Source organism: Dunckerocampus dactyliophorus, chromosome 1 (assembly GCF_027744805.1).
Source record: "Dunckerocampus dactyliophorus isolate RoL2022-P2 chromosome 1, RoL_Ddac_1.1, whole genome shotgun sequence".
Classification (NCBI taxonomy): domain Eukaryota; kingdom Metazoa; phylum Chordata; class Actinopteri; order Syngnathiformes; family Syngnathidae; genus Dunckerocampus; species Dunckerocampus dactyliophorus.
This window is the reverse complement of record NC_072819.1, coordinates 27,363,662-27,379,971: the sequence shown is the minus strand read 5'-3', so window position 1 is coordinate 27,379,971 and position 16,310 is coordinate 27,363,662. Positions and strand designations below refer to the sequence as shown.

Sequence of the window (16,310 nt, the reverse complement as noted above, 5' to 3'; positions counted from 1 at the left end):
AGAAGTACCTCTAGTGTTAGCATTATACAGTATATTCATTCATACTGCCATGGTACGCTTCAAAGACAGAAGAAAAAACAAGGGAGACAGGCTTAGCCTCATAATTCCGCACATTTATTGGGACAGGCTGACAGTAATATAACAAGCAGACCATCACTAGGCGTTATATACAGTATATAAAGTCATCTATTCTGCTTTGCTTATTTGGATTCAGAAGATTAATATTGAAATCTCCACATACGAAGATTATTTTTTGACTGATGTCTGTGAAGGGTGCTTTGATCCAGTCCTCGAATATTTCAGGGCTTGACTTAGGTGTTCATATCAATAACTTATTAATACATTTGTGCTTTGTTCTTTACAGATTTCAATGGTTATGCATTCTAAGAATTTATCAATAGCAAATGACATGTACTTTGTACCACTTTGTAGTTCACATTTTTGTCAACATCCACAGCCACTCCTCCACTTTAATTGTTCCTATTGACACAGTTCATGTCATAACCTTCCAGCTCAATGCCCGTGCCCTTGTCGGCATTAATCCAAGTTTCAGAGATTGTGATTATTTTGAAGGGTTCCCTATGTTATTATTATTAGAAATGGTTGATGTATTTCTTACCGATCTCCGATATACTGGTATTGTCCAGCGCTTAATTATCAATACTAATATCAATCAATTGGCAGCACCTCTTCCCTCAAACTGTCAGGTTACATCTTGTGTAATGAATGAATACATTATTATTCATTTACTGTGATGCCACAAATAAACACTGTCCACGATGGCACATATTTTTTCATTATTTCCAGCATAACTTTTTAACATCGTCCTGTTCCACCCATTCAACAACTTTAAAAAAAATCACGAGCATGGAGTATGATTCATTTTACGCTTAACTGATGTTGAGTGTAGCTTATCGTGAGTAAGCTACAGTACGTGGTCTTCTGTAACACGTTTTATTTATTCCATCTCTGCGTTTTAATTCATCACATACTTCAGGCAGCAACATATTAATTGCTTGTTTGTTAGTTATCATACAGATAAGAAAGAAAGGTTTAGGGCTCTCTATTGACAAAAGAAGCAACCAATTAGTTCATGATGCAATGTTCTGCTATGTATAACACTTGATCATATAATACCAATGTTTCTCTCTTAAAGAGGTTAAGCAATTATGATGTGCTGGTATCTTTTTTTAGCATTCAACATGATAATGGACAATAAGAGACTAATAATATGTGTTGCTCTGCAGTTCATTTAAACACTTGACCCCACTGCAATCAAGTCACTGACATGTTGCATAGTTAGTGGAGTCATATGGCGGGAACATAATGAGGCAAGCTCCTTGAAACGATAAATGGAAAATGTAGTTATATACGATAATGATAATGATCAATAATGATGGTAACTATACGAGCAAGTAATGACCATGATATGATATTGCAGTTTCTGCTGTACAATTAGTAATATGAATATACAGTACTTCATTTAAATGGTGTGTACTGGTCACATAATGTAACTTTATTTTATTTGGGTTTGTAATAATATTAACTTAATAACACTATATTTTGGATGAATTCCTGTCATTTAATAAAATAACAAGCCTGGTGTTTTTTCTTTGTATATAATCTGAATATTCTACATTTATTGTTTTCTTTGCAGTGAAACTTTTTTTTTCTCAATTTCTTTAAAACTGCCGTTTTTATAACATTTTAAAGTTAAAAGGCATTTGACTTTGAATATTGGTTGAACAGTAAAAAGCTGACGTATAGGCAGAATGACAATTAAAGAAGCTTTTCAAATCCACACAAAATTCTACTTGATTGTAAAATGATTATATGTTGTGTCCCTAGGTATATGCAACTATACTTTCACTACCAAAATATCACAAATTGAATACCAAACAAAAACATTGACCTTATATTTAAAGTGCCGTATTTTCAGGAGTATGAGTCGCACCAGCCAAAAATGCACAATGAAGAGGAAAAAAACATATATAAGTCACACTGGACTATAAGTTGGAGAACAACAGGTTAAATAGGCATCTGTTAACATAACATGAATAGGTGGTGTGTTAACGTCACATAGTTATTAAAATAACTATAGCCTAAACAACCCGCAAAGTCATCTATATTCATCGCCTTGCACCTACCTGGGCGTGGAGACGTAACTGCACTGTTGACAAGCCTCTCCCGACAGCACGTTGTTCAAGTACCCATGTGAACGTGTTCTTTAGCTGTGGCCATCTACTTTTAGCCCGCGATTAGCTTTGTTTTCTTCATTGCAGTTACAGTATCCTCCGCTTTTCGCCAGTCCCTCATACATTTATTGTTCACTCCAAACTTTTTTCTGCTGCTCGATTACTGTTTTCGGCTGCATATTTCACTACTTGCAGCTTGTAACCTGCAGAGTATGATTTTCTTTTTGGGGCATCTGTGGCTGTCATCCGCATGCCAAAGTAAGGGGGGCGCTGCAGCCATAGACTGTTAAGGCAGTTTTAACCAATCAGAGGCGCCGATGACACCATTTTCGTTGACATATCATAACAAACATGGCGATGTACAGTAGAAGCTACATGTCGACTGCTAGTGAAGTAGCTTTAGTTTTCAGTATTTCACATTTGTCAGCAAAATGTATTGAAAATAAAACTGAAAATAGATTAAACATGTTCTTTATTAAAGCCTTCACCCTGGCTTTAATAAAGCTCTGTTTTTAAGAACAAAAACCTCTGTATGCGTGTGGATAAGAGGCCAAAACGCATAGAAAAATATGCAGTTTTAAAATATCCGTATTTGTGTGGACAGGGCCTCAGTTGTCTTTATAAGTTGTTGTTTCCATTGTAAATTTTCAGTGGTGCAGGAGTGATAGGAGTAGCAGATACTGGAACACAAGCCTAGAGCACCCTTTCGATGCTGTTAGTGTGAAAAAAAACATAAAAGTCACAGGACCTGCCAAACCATGAAAAAAAGTGTGACTCATTGTCCGGAAAATATAGTAATTTATATCATTTTGCACCAAAATGTTATGCTTAATTTGCTTTTTTTTTATATTTTTGGTGTTTTCTCTATCATCTTCTTTGACAGCGCTCTGCCGGTGATATAATGATCAGAAATATTCAGCTAAGGCATACTGGAAAATATACATGTGCTGTTCAGACGAAGGTGGACAGTGTGTCTATTGCCACTGATGTGGTGGTTCGAGGTAAGGATGAAGTCTACAGACATTTATCATTGCCATGATTATTTTTTTAATTAATTTGATATATAGATATATAGAATTTGATATATAATATTTCTTGGAAGTATTCTATTTCCAGGATGGAATGATTATACAGCGAAAATCTTCAGTGACTGTTAAAATGTTTTGATTTATTTTGGATTTTCTGTTATCCACACAGTGCAAAAAGTATATGGACATAATCAAACATATTCATACGCCACCATAATAGGTGAAGCTGAAGGTTCCAGAATACCTCTTAACATTGACAGCAGTGACAAGGCCAATCCCTATTAAGTTCTTGTTAGTTATCATGCTTGTTAGTTATCATACAAGCTGCACCTTGTAGTTTCTCTTTGTCAGCATAGAGGGATTTTTTTGACACACTGGAAAGTCCAAGGAACTCTAAGACGGACAATTGTAATTACACGTTTTAAACATTGCCAAAGTCTTTTGGAGCCATTTCTAAACAACTACAGAACCTACGCTAATCAATTAAAACAATTGTTCGTAAGTCAAGTTATTTTGGATGTGTCACCACTTTACCAAGGTCTGGAAAAAGGCTCAAACTGTCACCATTTAAAACAAAAAATAGTGTTTGCATACTTTTATCTATACTGCACTGTGCCGGGACTAGCTTGTGTTGTCTGTATGTGTTATCATGGAGATATGATAACACAATACCACATCTATAAACAACGGGCTAATTATCCCTGTAGGTTCTCCGGGCCCCCCTGTGGACTGTCAAGTGACAGAGATGACAGAGACCACTGCATTTTTGACATGGGGACTTGGGATGGAAAACCACAGTCCTATTCTCAGCTATACCATCCAGGCCAGGTCGCCCTTCTCTCTCGGCTGGCAGGCAGTTACCACCGGTAGGTTGGGTTCATCTGACAGTTTAAAAGGAGAAGGAGGAGGAGGTGGCACAGGTCTCCTTTTGAAAAGTCACGTATGAAAGACATAAAAACCTTACTGACAGCTCAGAGGCGGATCATTCAGGGTTGTGATGAAAGGTAATTTGGTGTGATGTCTCGTAGTTCCTGAGCTGCTTGGGGGGAAACAGCTGTCAGCCACTGTTACAGACTTAAGCCCCTGGGTGGAGTACGAGTTCAGAGTACTGGCAACCAACAGCATTGGAACAGGAGAGCCCAGCAAAGCCTCCAGAAAGGCCCGCACCAAGGCCATGCGTACGTACCAGAACATAGCAATAACATGCTCTCACCGCCAACATCTGCTGATTTAGTACTTATGCAGATTAAATATGGAGAAACTCACAAACACAGCATTGGACCCACATGTAATAATGCAGTGAATTTACTGGTATACTGATTTGGGGCACCGTTACTTTGCCTGTGTCTAGAGATTTTTAAGGGAAAAAAAAGATGAGTAAACTGAAATTTCAGTTGTTGGTTATTTTGTATGTACCATTTCAGTCGACAATACACGTCTTTGTGTGGAAAGACAAAAATACTTTAATAAAATGGTTGATGTGGTTTAAAATTATACATACATTGCCTTTGCAGATTTTAAACACAGTCAATCCCACACTCTGACTGTGCTGATGAAAACCCAACACACTGTAGGAGGATAGACTGAGCGGAAGTCTATTATCTTAAGTTTGAAATTAAAAGATGTGTAATCCTTTTTCCATGACAGTTCCAAGGGTGACTCCGGCTAGAGTGAATGGTGGTGGTGGAGGACGCTCAGAACTGGTCATCACTTGGGAGGTAAACACATTCAGTCATATTGTTGTGTGACTTCAATGCCTTTGTGTTTTCCTCAAATGCAATTCTGTACATGTTTACTGCCTTGTAATGCAAATTGGGAATTTCAACAAAGATTAAAATGCATGCTCTCTTAGGATACTTGACTTTTTTACACTTCAGGATAAAGGTATTTATGCAGGGTTATAAATACTTGGAAGTTCATCAGAAGTTCAGTTTAACACTAAGCCCTGTTCTTTATGTTGCAATAGTGTGTTTTTAGGTATTAATAAGTCTTAAGATCACCTTTTGTGGGGATGCTACGATCAGTGTTTTATGCTGCCGATTCCGATAATCCATAGGTGAGATCAGCCGATGCCGATACCGATCACAGGGTTAACTGTACATTTTTCAATGTATTTATTAGAGTGCTATTGGTCAGGGCCGCCATTAGACAATTCCAAGGGTCCCTGGCTAATAGGTAATGTTCCTTAAACAACAACACACAAACAGTGTTTGGAGGACAAGACATACAGTATGGGAAAATGACACCAGTAGACACGATGGACGTAATATCCACTTCCCCGTGGGAGAAAAACGAGCTCCAAACTAACCACATTGCTTGTTTGTTTTAAAAACAAAATGTCATTGTGGTAAAAAGTCACATTTGAAATCCAAAGACAAGATGCTAGGTGGTTAGCTGCGGACGGTAAGACAGAGCATGTATAGAAAGATGCAAGAGAAGTGGAACACCGATAGGTTTGACAAGGGAGTGATCAAACACACTGGCATTGATTGGTGTAGCCTGTGCCAAGCTTTCAAAGTGAAACCACTGCGGTTTTACACACTAGTGTTGATTCTCGCAGCAATACAGGAAAAAGTACGTTCCTTTTTGTATTGTCAACCCTACGTGACACAACACACATCACACATGCACATTCATGTCATGTCTGTGTTGCCATGACATGAATTGTCATGTCGCAGCCGCACGGCAATCAGTTTTTGTGATCGGCTTTGAAAGGCATTTATCAGCATATGCTGATCACGTCTTGGAGCATCCCTACTTTTGAGTCATCCCTCTGATTCACCTCATCTCTTCTAAGCCTGTTCCAGAGGAGCTGCAGAGCGGCCCCGGTTTTGGCTATGTGGTGGCCTTCCGCCCACTTGGCACACAGGGCTGGATGCAGGCTGCTGTCACATCCCCTGATGCCTCCAGATACGTGTTTAAGAACGAGAGCATCCCTCCTTATTCCCCTTACCAAATCAAAGTTGGGGTATACAACAACAATGGCGAGGGGCATTTTAGTCCAGTGGCTACCATCTACTCAGCAGAGGAAGGTATGTACAACAAGTTAAGCAACACACACACAATATAGCCTCAGAATAAGCAGTTTTCAATGAGTGGGACAATGAGTTTCCCCTCAAAGGTTGTCATACTATACAGGAGATCCTCTGTCTACGCATTAGAGTTACGTTCCTATGATGGCATTGTAAATCAAGTTTTAGTGTAAATCAAAATCAAAACTTATACCTAAATTAACACTCACACTGTGTACAAAACACATGAAGGACATATAAAATACAGAAATAAAATGATTGAATAAAATCATTAAATGAAACCTAGAATTACGGTTTCATTTAATGATTGCATTCAATGATTGTATTGAATTTGTGTAAGAAAATAAATTAGAACAATTCATTGCATGGGAGGGAGTGACAAGTTTATTATTGGGAGCAGAGTCTCAATAATGAAACCACAAGGCTGCTTAGTTATCACTGATCCTTTCACATCAAGGTTATTATCATTATCCTTGATGATGGTCGCGACAGAAGAGCGGCTTAGACCAAGCATGCAGCCATGTTGGGCGGCAGTTCTCCACTTATAAAATGCTGTGCCATTTTTTTCTATTTAATTAGAATAGAATTCTTAATATATTCCTGACGTTTTTTTGTCCTCTAACTACTCCTTCATTTTTCAACCGATTCAAACCATTCAAGCATCAAATTTCTCAGCCCATTCGGGAATAGTTAGCTATCTATTCCGATTTTTCAAAACCATCCCAGATTTTCCACAAGTCCGCATTTTCTGAGATGTTTTTACCCCTTTGAAAATGAGTGGGGAATTTTTCAAAGTTCCATGTTTCTCACATTTCTCAACCAATTCGGACGACATCAAGAGAGAATGCTGAAATAAAAATTTTTTTTGGCAAAAATGTTTGGTATACAGCGTACGGTGTGAGCCTTTTCTTTGAAGATTCCCCCAGGCGCCCCTCCTAAGCTGTCTGTCACTCCTAAACTGCACGTAGTGATGTGTCAATCGCGAACCAATCGGCTGTTAGAACTGGGTCTTTGAAACAAGAACCGGCTTGCGTCGTTAGAAGCCGATTAGCTTTTCCTCGTGTTTTTTACTGTCAAAGGCAAAACCTCCAGCATTTGGTGGTTAGAGTTAGAGTTAAGGTTATCGTTTAGGGTGCTATCATGCTATGTGCTAGCATGCTAGCAGTAGCGTACTAGCATTTTTAGGCATTTTCATAATTGCATTATGCTAGGTGTTAGCATGTCACCATGCTAACACTAGCATAGGAGCCTTTTTCGAGTACAGATTTACAGGAAAACTTCAAGTCAAATCATGCTATGTGGTAGCATGCTAATGTTATCATGCTAGCATTGTTAACATGCTAACATTAGCATAGTAGCATTTTTGCTGTTTACATGAGTAGAAACCTATATAACACTTAGTGCTATTATGTCAGGTGTTAGCATGTTAGCATAGCTAATATTAACATCCTTTTTACTGTTAAAGGCGAAACATCCACCATTTGGTGGTTAGAGTTATCGGTTAGGGTGTTATCATGCTACGTGTTAGTATGCTAGCAGTTAGCGTTTCAGCATTGCTAGCATGCTCACATTAGCGTAGTAGCATGTTGGAACCGTGTTAGCATTGCGAACACTGAAGATTTTTTTCCCATTGAAAATGAAAGCATCAAATCGTTCAACTCATGCGGGAATAGTTAGCTATCTATTCAGATTTTTAAAAGATTCCCAGATTTTCCAAAAATTCCACAGCATTTTTTCCATTGAAAATGCATGGGCCATTTTTCAAACTTCCACCTTTCGCACATTTCTCAACCAATTCCAACCATTCCGAAATGAAAACTATTCCACTCATTTGGGACTTTCAAAATGACCGTTCCAAATTATCATTTTTTTCTAAAAAAACATTGCAAGCTAACATTAGCATGTCAGCATTGTTAGCATGCTAACGTTAACATAGAAGCATTTCAGCCGTTTTCATAAGTAGAGACTTATCTTAGTGCTATTTTATATTTTGGCTGGTTTCTTTCTGCTTAGACTTTCGTGCTCATTTAGTTTTTTCTTCCCCTTTGACCCTTCATTCAGCTCATGCATTCACGCGCAATTTCCACAGAAATTGTCTTTCCTCTAGTTTCACATTCTTTTATTGTCACTTTCCTTTTCCATGAGGCAATGCGATCAGGAGTCTGCCTCACATTTGAGGGACACAATGGAGGTTAAAGTTAACAAGTTAACTATAAACAAAAAAAACAAAAGTCATGTCTTTCCTCAGTGTAGCGACGCACGACTACGTGTTATTATATATTCTTCCACCACACGCACATACTAACTTGTTCTCCATTTCTTTTTGTACAGTATTAGTCATTTATGGGAGTTCGTTGTAACCACAAAACTTTGTAACACCAAACATTGCCTGCTTGCATTGTCAATGTAGGCATAAAAAGGGCTTTAAGATTTTATGGAGAAAACAAACATCGTTGCATCTTTCTAACATCTTTAGAAAATACATTTTAAATAACGGAATTACACTCAGCCCACAATTGATCCATATTCAGATTCAATTGTGGGCCACTTTAAGCTTTGAAATAGCAATAGAAATAGCAATGAAATGACTTTATTTTAACACTAATTGAATAAACTGACTTGATTCTTGAAAACATCTCATCGGTTTTCAGGAGTTTCTGTCACTGCATAAACATGTCCATGCAAAGTTCCTTGAATCCTCTGATGGCAGAAAGGCGCACCTCACATTTATAAAAAGAAAACACTGGGTTAGTGTTTGTTTGGTGACACTTTTCAGGCTATTGCAACAACTCTTCAGCTAATAGATGTTTTGATTATATTAGGGATTTAGGATGTCACATTTCTCAGCGCCACCAGGGATAACCCATTAAGGGGAAAGTACACTTATTAAGAAACTTAGGATGAGTCAATTCGCAAAGGCGTTCTCCACTGTCAATCTCATAATATATTGGAAGTTAAGGTATCTGTACTGAGCAGATGAAGCTGGTTTGTGAGGAACAGTCAGTAATGCTTTGATGCAACATGCATACCTTTTCACCGTACGAGCAGTCGGTTCGCGAAATGGCGGCGTTTTACACTCACACACCTTCAGTCAACTGTACTCCTGGATCCTTGATTTTAGAGCAACGTTGCAGGCCTGTTACGGTGGGTCTTGCAAAACATCGACATTGCTGAAAGATCCCTTTCGAGCATCGAGAGCCCTGAAACGTTGCTTCTAAAGATTGAGAGCGTTGAAACGCCAATGGCGTTTTTTTTCGCTGTGTCACCGTCCTGCCAGTTGGTTACACTAGCCTCCACTAGCTGGCTAGCTACTTAGCTTCGGTAGATACGGTCGCTGGAGCGTCCACACAGTGCATCAAAGAGTCACAACAATTCAGTTCACCAAATGACATTTCCAAACTCAACACTAACTTCTTGCACCAGTATTTTACAACCAGGTCGCTAATTATGGCTGTCTTTGGACTACATTAACAAAGCTACAGAACATTGAATTGTATGCTGGCAAGATGAAAGGCCAAACAAGCCCATCTTATTTTCAGTGACTTATTAACCCCTAAAAATGTCGTTCTTTGTTGTTGTTCATCTCTGTCTGGACTGTCCTTTGTGTACTTTTCAGAGCCCAGCAGAGCACCAGGGAGGCTGAGAGCAAAAAGTATATCAGCGTCGGAGGTGGAGGTCACCTGGAAGCCACTGGCCTGGAGCAACAACCGCAGACGCATTCTGGGCTATGAGGTCAAACCAACACATGGCCACACGCAATAGTACAAACAGTATAAATAGTTTTCTTTGGAAAACTTTTGGAGGACCATGTGTTTATTGATGATGTCAACCACCCTTCAGGATATTTCAATATAAATGCACAGTGAGCAAACTTCTCATGTGAAGTCTTGTTTGCAGTTTTTTGCACTTTTTTAATCACATCATTTATTTTCCATCACTACTTCTCATTTATTGTATAACGTACATAGGTTGCAGATGCGGTACAGTATACAGGTAGTCCTCTGCTTATGTATGACTTCCATTACTAGAATGTGATGCATGGCAAGTTTTGAGTCAAAAGTCAAATCTTATACCTAAATTGAACCTGAATTAACTCCTAAGTCACTCACACTGTACACATAAAGGACATCTAAAATACAGCAATAAAAACATAAAACACAAGAATAAAATTAAACCGTAATAAAAAGAGAACAACTCCTTACTTTTATCCAAGGGGGTTGATTCATTCATTTATGGGGGTGCGTACGTAACGTAAAGGGCGGAAGTCAAAACGACGTAACCCGAGGACCACCTGTAGTGACATTTGTGTTGTGTGTTTTTTTTTTTTTTTTTTTTTTATAGTTGCAGCACTGGAGGGTGAAGGAGAAACAGGAAGCAGCCAGCGTGATTAGGACGGCGGGTAATAAGACATCAGTACTCATCAGGGATCTCGAGAGCAGCAGTACCTATTTGATGTCCCTGCGGGCCTATAACAGTGCCGGAGTAGGACCGCCGAGCAGCATAGTCAATGTCACCACCAAAAAACCTCGTAAGAACTTCTTTTATATTACATAGCGGATATCTAATGTGCTTACTGATGTGTCTGTTGCTGTTTTTGTCTTTTTTTATCCAAGTAAACGTGTTATTGTTGTAAAGGGTAGCAATACAACATTTTCGGAAGGTCCAAGCTGAACGACTTAACTTTGTTACTTGTAATAATCCAACATACTTACTATTGACATACCTGTATGTGATGCGACATTGAATTGAGCAGCCGATAACACAGGCAGATAGATACTTTATTGGTCCCAAGGGAAATTGAGGTTAAAGAGTTGAAGAGCTTCCAATGCGCCAACTTTGCCCCACTGAGGAACCTTACTCCATTTGCTTCCAATGAGTATTCTAGATATAAACGGTTTTGTACCATTCTCTCATTTCTGTTTAAAATTAATGAAGGTTAATAGTTCAATTTGGTATTGATGGCCATGCCTCTGGATTTTATCTTGTTTTACTGTAGGAGTATAAGTCATGTAGCATCCGCCACTCGCTATTTTACGTTGTCAGTTTATTATTTGTTTCTAATTTAACGGTCTGTCTCCTCCATCATGCGAGTGATGCTCAAAGAAGATCTGGCAGTCAGTGTTATGCCATACTATGCATGCTTTTTTGCCAATTTTCATAAAGCAACTACATGACTACTCAGCATTCAATCCTAGGTGTTCTGCTAAACCAGCTCTTTAGCTCGCAATTTACATTTGAGAAAACGATTTTGCTTAGGCAAACATGCTGACATGAAGGCATGCATATGCAACAATGAGTAATGTTTAAGAACTGTGGGACATGGTAGCACTCCATGTTTACTTTGTCAATAAGAGAAATTCATCATCACGGTGGTGTTGCTATGTTATAGACCATGTGCTTCCTCACGTCATCCCTCTCACAAACAAAGACTCTTACTCTCACTCCCGAGTCACTGTTCAGCTGTTAATGAGAAATATCCTTCATGCTGAGTTGCTTCTTGACTTTAATGTGTATCGATTGTCTGGCCTGTTGTTTTTATACTCTCACTAACACCTCTGCCTCCCGTCTCCCATCCCAACTCTCACACAACAGCGCCCAGTCAAGCCCCCGTTAAAATCATGTGGAACACTTCCAACTCCAAAGTCATGCTGCGGTGGGATCAAGTACACGCTCTGGAGAATGAGTCTGAAGTTACAGGTTATAAGGTAATGACTGAAAGCTTATTCTTTACCAAGAGATTCTTTAGATTCTTTAACAAGTGGCTAAATTAATATCAAAAGAAGCTCAATGCAGACAGAAGCGGAGTAATAGTTTTACTGAGAGGGGACATATTACTGCAAACTCTCTTTGTAATTACTTGTACACATATTTCTGGAGTGCCTGCCCAACCATCAAGTCTAAAATTAAACAATCAGGTAATTTTTTTTGTGAGCTGCCCATGTTAGAAAACGTCAACGAGCTGTTCAGATGTGTGTGTATTTACACATAAGACCACCCGCACAACTTACTACGCCCTGAACAAAGATTGTCTTTAAGCGACGACACACAATCACTATCACGTCAAAGGCAAACGCGAACATAGCTGCAGTATTGTTGGACGCACAGATCATCACACATCATGACATCATCTCCCAGCCACAAAGGACATCGGAACCAAGTGGATTAATCTTATTTACGATGTTTCTTTTGACTTGAGGCTCCAGTTTTTCCAGAAACTGAAAACTACAAACTCCACCATAAATATACCATTAAAAAATACTTCACTGACAAACCTTTTAAACAGTTGTACTGGATCTCAGTGCAAGTAAGTAAGATGAAATGTATCTTCTGGCTCACAATCCATCCTGAAAGACACATGACATGTTACTCCATAGTCATTAGAACCTTATTCTCTGTTTCCTGGACTGACCTTGTCCCCTTTCACGCTGTGTTCTTCTGTAGGTGATGTACAGCCAGGACAAACACAGCCATCCTAGCGTGGTGGAGACCAACAGCACATCCTTAGAGTTGTCTCTGCCCGTCCACGAGGATTACATCATCCAGATCAAACCTTTCAGTGAAGGCGGGGAAGGCATCAGCAGCCGGCAGATTACAATCCCCAAGTTAGCAGGTTGGATAGTCCCTGAGACTGAAACATGTAAACAGAACCACGTCCTGCTTCACATGGAATCATTTCATTGGAAAAATGTGAATTTACTTTTACTGTAAAGTACGACGTAAAGTTAGCTTCATAGTGACTTCATTAAAAAATGACAGAGACAATTTTTTAAACAAAACTTGACAAGAGAGATGTTTCAGAGCAGAGATGGCCATGATAATCAGGAAGAATATCAAATATGAATTGAGCAACATTACATCTGCGCAGACCTTGTTCTGCTCAATACAACACTGGAATCAAAGCAAGAGTTCGGAACATTTAGAGTGATTCACCCATCCCATTAAAAATAAATGATACTTTATATATTCACTCAATGTGAATTGTCCCTACTGTAATTGAAGGAAATGTGGTAAAAAGTCCAGCCTTATTACAGACAGAAGAAGAAAGTTATGTTTTTTTTTTCCTTCAGTAATGTTAAGTTTGTTATGTTTTTTGCTACGCTTATAATTGGCGTGAGTCAGGTGACACACTAGAGCCATCTAGTGGCGAGTGGGAGTGTTGTATCAATATTGTGCCTTTTCAGATATGATGATGCTCAGTGGCAGGCAGTGCATTTTGTACCTGGGCCTTCAGTGGGGACTTAAGTGACCCAATCCACCTCGTAATACCACCGCTAACATGTCACAATTATACAAACCCTCAGTGATATACAAAGATGCAATATAACAATGCGTGGCATTACAGAATCATTGGGGATGAATATCATTATTACGAAAGCAACAAACCAGTTAACCATACATACCATACATTATGCATTGTGCCTAAAAAACTCCAAACCTCACCATCTGGAGCAGTTCACAATCAATATTTATCTAAAACATGACAAGAATATACAAAATGAAATCAAATACTGTACATTGCACTCACTCGTCACGACTGGTCTGGAAGACCACACTCACATAGAACGATTAACAACTCAGTGTCTGTCTCCTTCCCTCATGTTGGAACAGGAGCAATTGCACTGTTCATGTGATGATGCATTCAAGGACGCTGGTACCTTTGAGTCTTATGGAATAGACTTTCAGGCCTCAACTAATCAGAGGACAGAACAATGTCGACATCGCTGTGGGCCCTGTGAGGTCACAGCTCCTGTGAGTTGAATCTGGCAACACACATAATCTGAAATATAATTGGAAAAAAAAAATCTAACGTACACATACATACTGGAAGCAGTGTAACCACGACACACGCTACAAAATGAATATACCGTAAATTGAGCACACCTGAATGAGCCACACACAACAACTTTAAAGAGGAGAAAAAACATACATAGGCTAACATAGACCACACTTATCTGTAAGCTCCAAGTGTAACACAGGATATTTGCACAGAAAGACACACGGCAAACCTTGCAAACCTACCTACACTCGATGTTCCCAGCATCACTTCTTAGCTCCCATGAGTGAGACATGAGATGCTTTTTTTGTCCATCGGAGTTCAGCAGCTGCCACGGTCCAAGCAGAAGCTGTAGTAATTCTACACTTGATCCAGCTTGCTTATAGTCCGGAACTTACGGTAATAAGACTGTTGGGAATAAATCAATACATATTAATGATACATAATAATTTCATGGAATAGATACAATTTAAATTGTAGGTCTGTGTTTCTGTTAGTGCTTAGGCCATCAGAGAAGGCTTTGATGGCCCTGACGGCACACCACTGATTTTTGACATAGTTTGAATTATAAATTGCTAATTTTAGTTTGTGTTTTGTAGCACTGCGCAAGTGTCTTTATTTAACTAATTGTTAAAATATTCTAAACAGTATGATGCAGTAATTCTACCACAACAATAAACATAATGCTAGAGTGATAGATTCCTTTCTGACAGTTTTAAGTCAAACTGAGTATTGTTATCATTGTAAAGGCAACATATTCGATACAGTTCTTGTAGTGGATCTCATAAAATTGTGCAGGCATTACACATTTGTGCTTTTCAGGCTCCATCGCCATGGGAGCAGCCCCCGTGTCTTCCTCTCTCCCCCTGGCCAGCCTCATTGCTCTCATCCTCATGGCCAGGACAGCACTATGACAAACGTCGGCAAGAATCCGGCACCGCAGGCTTGCATCAAGAGAAGAATCAGCCAGTCAAAGACAAGAGGCAGGGAGCCTCATCTTCACTTTCCCCTGCTTCTTTTCCCCAACTGTGTCTTCTGTCCTTTTTTATAGCTGCAAAGATCAAAGGATTTTTGTTATTTGCCCACTCTGATATATTGGAGGTGGTACTTGTGGACCTTTCCTGGATGGAGACAAGAAGCACTTTTATTGGAAATACTGAAACAACTGAACTTTTATTTCAGACTGACCACATTTTTCCAATTCAGACTTTGTTTTCTAATCTTCTATGAAACCTTTGCTGACATTGCTTTGTGACCGACTACAATTTGGGACCTCTGTGGCTTTACCTGGATCTTATTCATGCTTTTATCTTGTCAGGCCATGAAACAGACTGGAACCAAAGTTTGAGACCCATTAGCATAATAAGGCCAAACCTGTTGATGGTGAGACTCCATTGTGAAGAACGCTGATGATTCGGCATCTTACCTTCCTTCCTCCTCCATCATCCTCCCTCCTCACCAAGTGCATAATGACGGCACGCTGAGAGGAGTGACCCACATTGTTGTTTGTAAGAAATCCTCAGGTCCCAAATGAGCCTTAAGTCTTGTAATTTGGTTCCATGTTGTTATGTTAATTTATATTCCTGCGTATTTTTTGTCGGCGTTTGTTCTTTACAGCATATTTTGGGGCAATGTGGGCTCGAGCAACACGCCTTTCTCTCGTTTTTCATAACGACTGTTGTAATGGAGTGCTAGTAAAGAGTTACCAAGAATGGATTTAATCATTGCAATGGAAATGGTGAGCAGGATGCTGTGATGGTTCAACAAGCTTTCAATAAACATGATGCCATTTGTCCTCCTCAGTCCCATTTTCTTTAATACCATAGATGCCTTATATATTTTACCCCCACCTCTTTCACAAATTTACAATATTGGTGCATTTTTTAAGTTCTTGGCCCTATTTGTAGCATTAACAGCAAAAAAGGTTGACAATTATATTCATTTGTAGTTCACAAACACAAATAGCGTTGCTAAAACCAATGGTTGCTAAAACAATTTGTCATAATTTCATCAATCCATCCATCCATCCATCCATCCATCCACCTTCTATGCCGCTTATCCTCACTAGAGTCGCGGGTATGCTGGAGCCTATCCCAGCTGACTTCGGGCGAGAGGCGGGGTACACCCTGGACTGGTCGCCAGCCAATCGCAGGGCACATACAGACAAACAACCATTCACACTCACATTCATACCTATGGGCAATTTAGAGTCGCCAATTAACCTAACATGCATGTTTTTGGAATGTGGGAAGAAACCGGAGTACCCGGAGAAAACCCACTC

At 39.3% G+C, this 16,310-nt stretch overlaps 1 protein-coding gene across 9 annotated transcripts in view; it reads left to right on the top strand.

Annotated features, from left to right (window-relative positions):
- The window catches only part of LOC129178015 (contactin-4-like), a 139,353-nt gene extending 123,353 nt beyond the window's left edge, over window positions 1–16,000 (top strand). For 4 of the 9 annotated variants that reach the window (XM_054769661.1, XM_054769671.1, XM_054769680.1 and 1 more), the window contains exons 13-21: window positions 3,079–3,196; window positions 3,931–4,089; window positions 4,252–4,401; window positions 4,871–4,941; window positions 6,021–6,255; window positions 9,872–9,987; window positions 10,597–10,783; window positions 11,848–11,960; window positions 12,697–15,999. In XM_054769661.1, the coding sequence (XP_054625636.1) occupies window positions 3,079–3,196; window positions 3,931–4,089; window positions 4,252–4,401; window positions 4,871–4,941; window positions 6,021–6,255; window positions 9,872–9,987; window positions 10,597–10,783; window positions 11,848–11,960; window positions 12,697–12,963 (1,416 nt within the window). In that variant the 3' untranslated portion in view covers window positions 12,964–15,999. Of the gene's footprint in view, window positions 1–3,078; window positions 3,197–3,930; window positions 4,090–4,251; window positions 4,402–4,870; window positions 4,942–6,020; window positions 6,256–9,871; window positions 9,988–10,596; window positions 10,784–11,847; window positions 11,961–12,696 lie in introns of all 9 variants that reach the window. The other 5 variants (XM_054769709.1, XM_054769718.1, XM_054769699.1 and 2 more) reach the window with 3 other exon arrangements.
- Window positions 16,001–16,310: the final 310 nt, after the last annotated feature.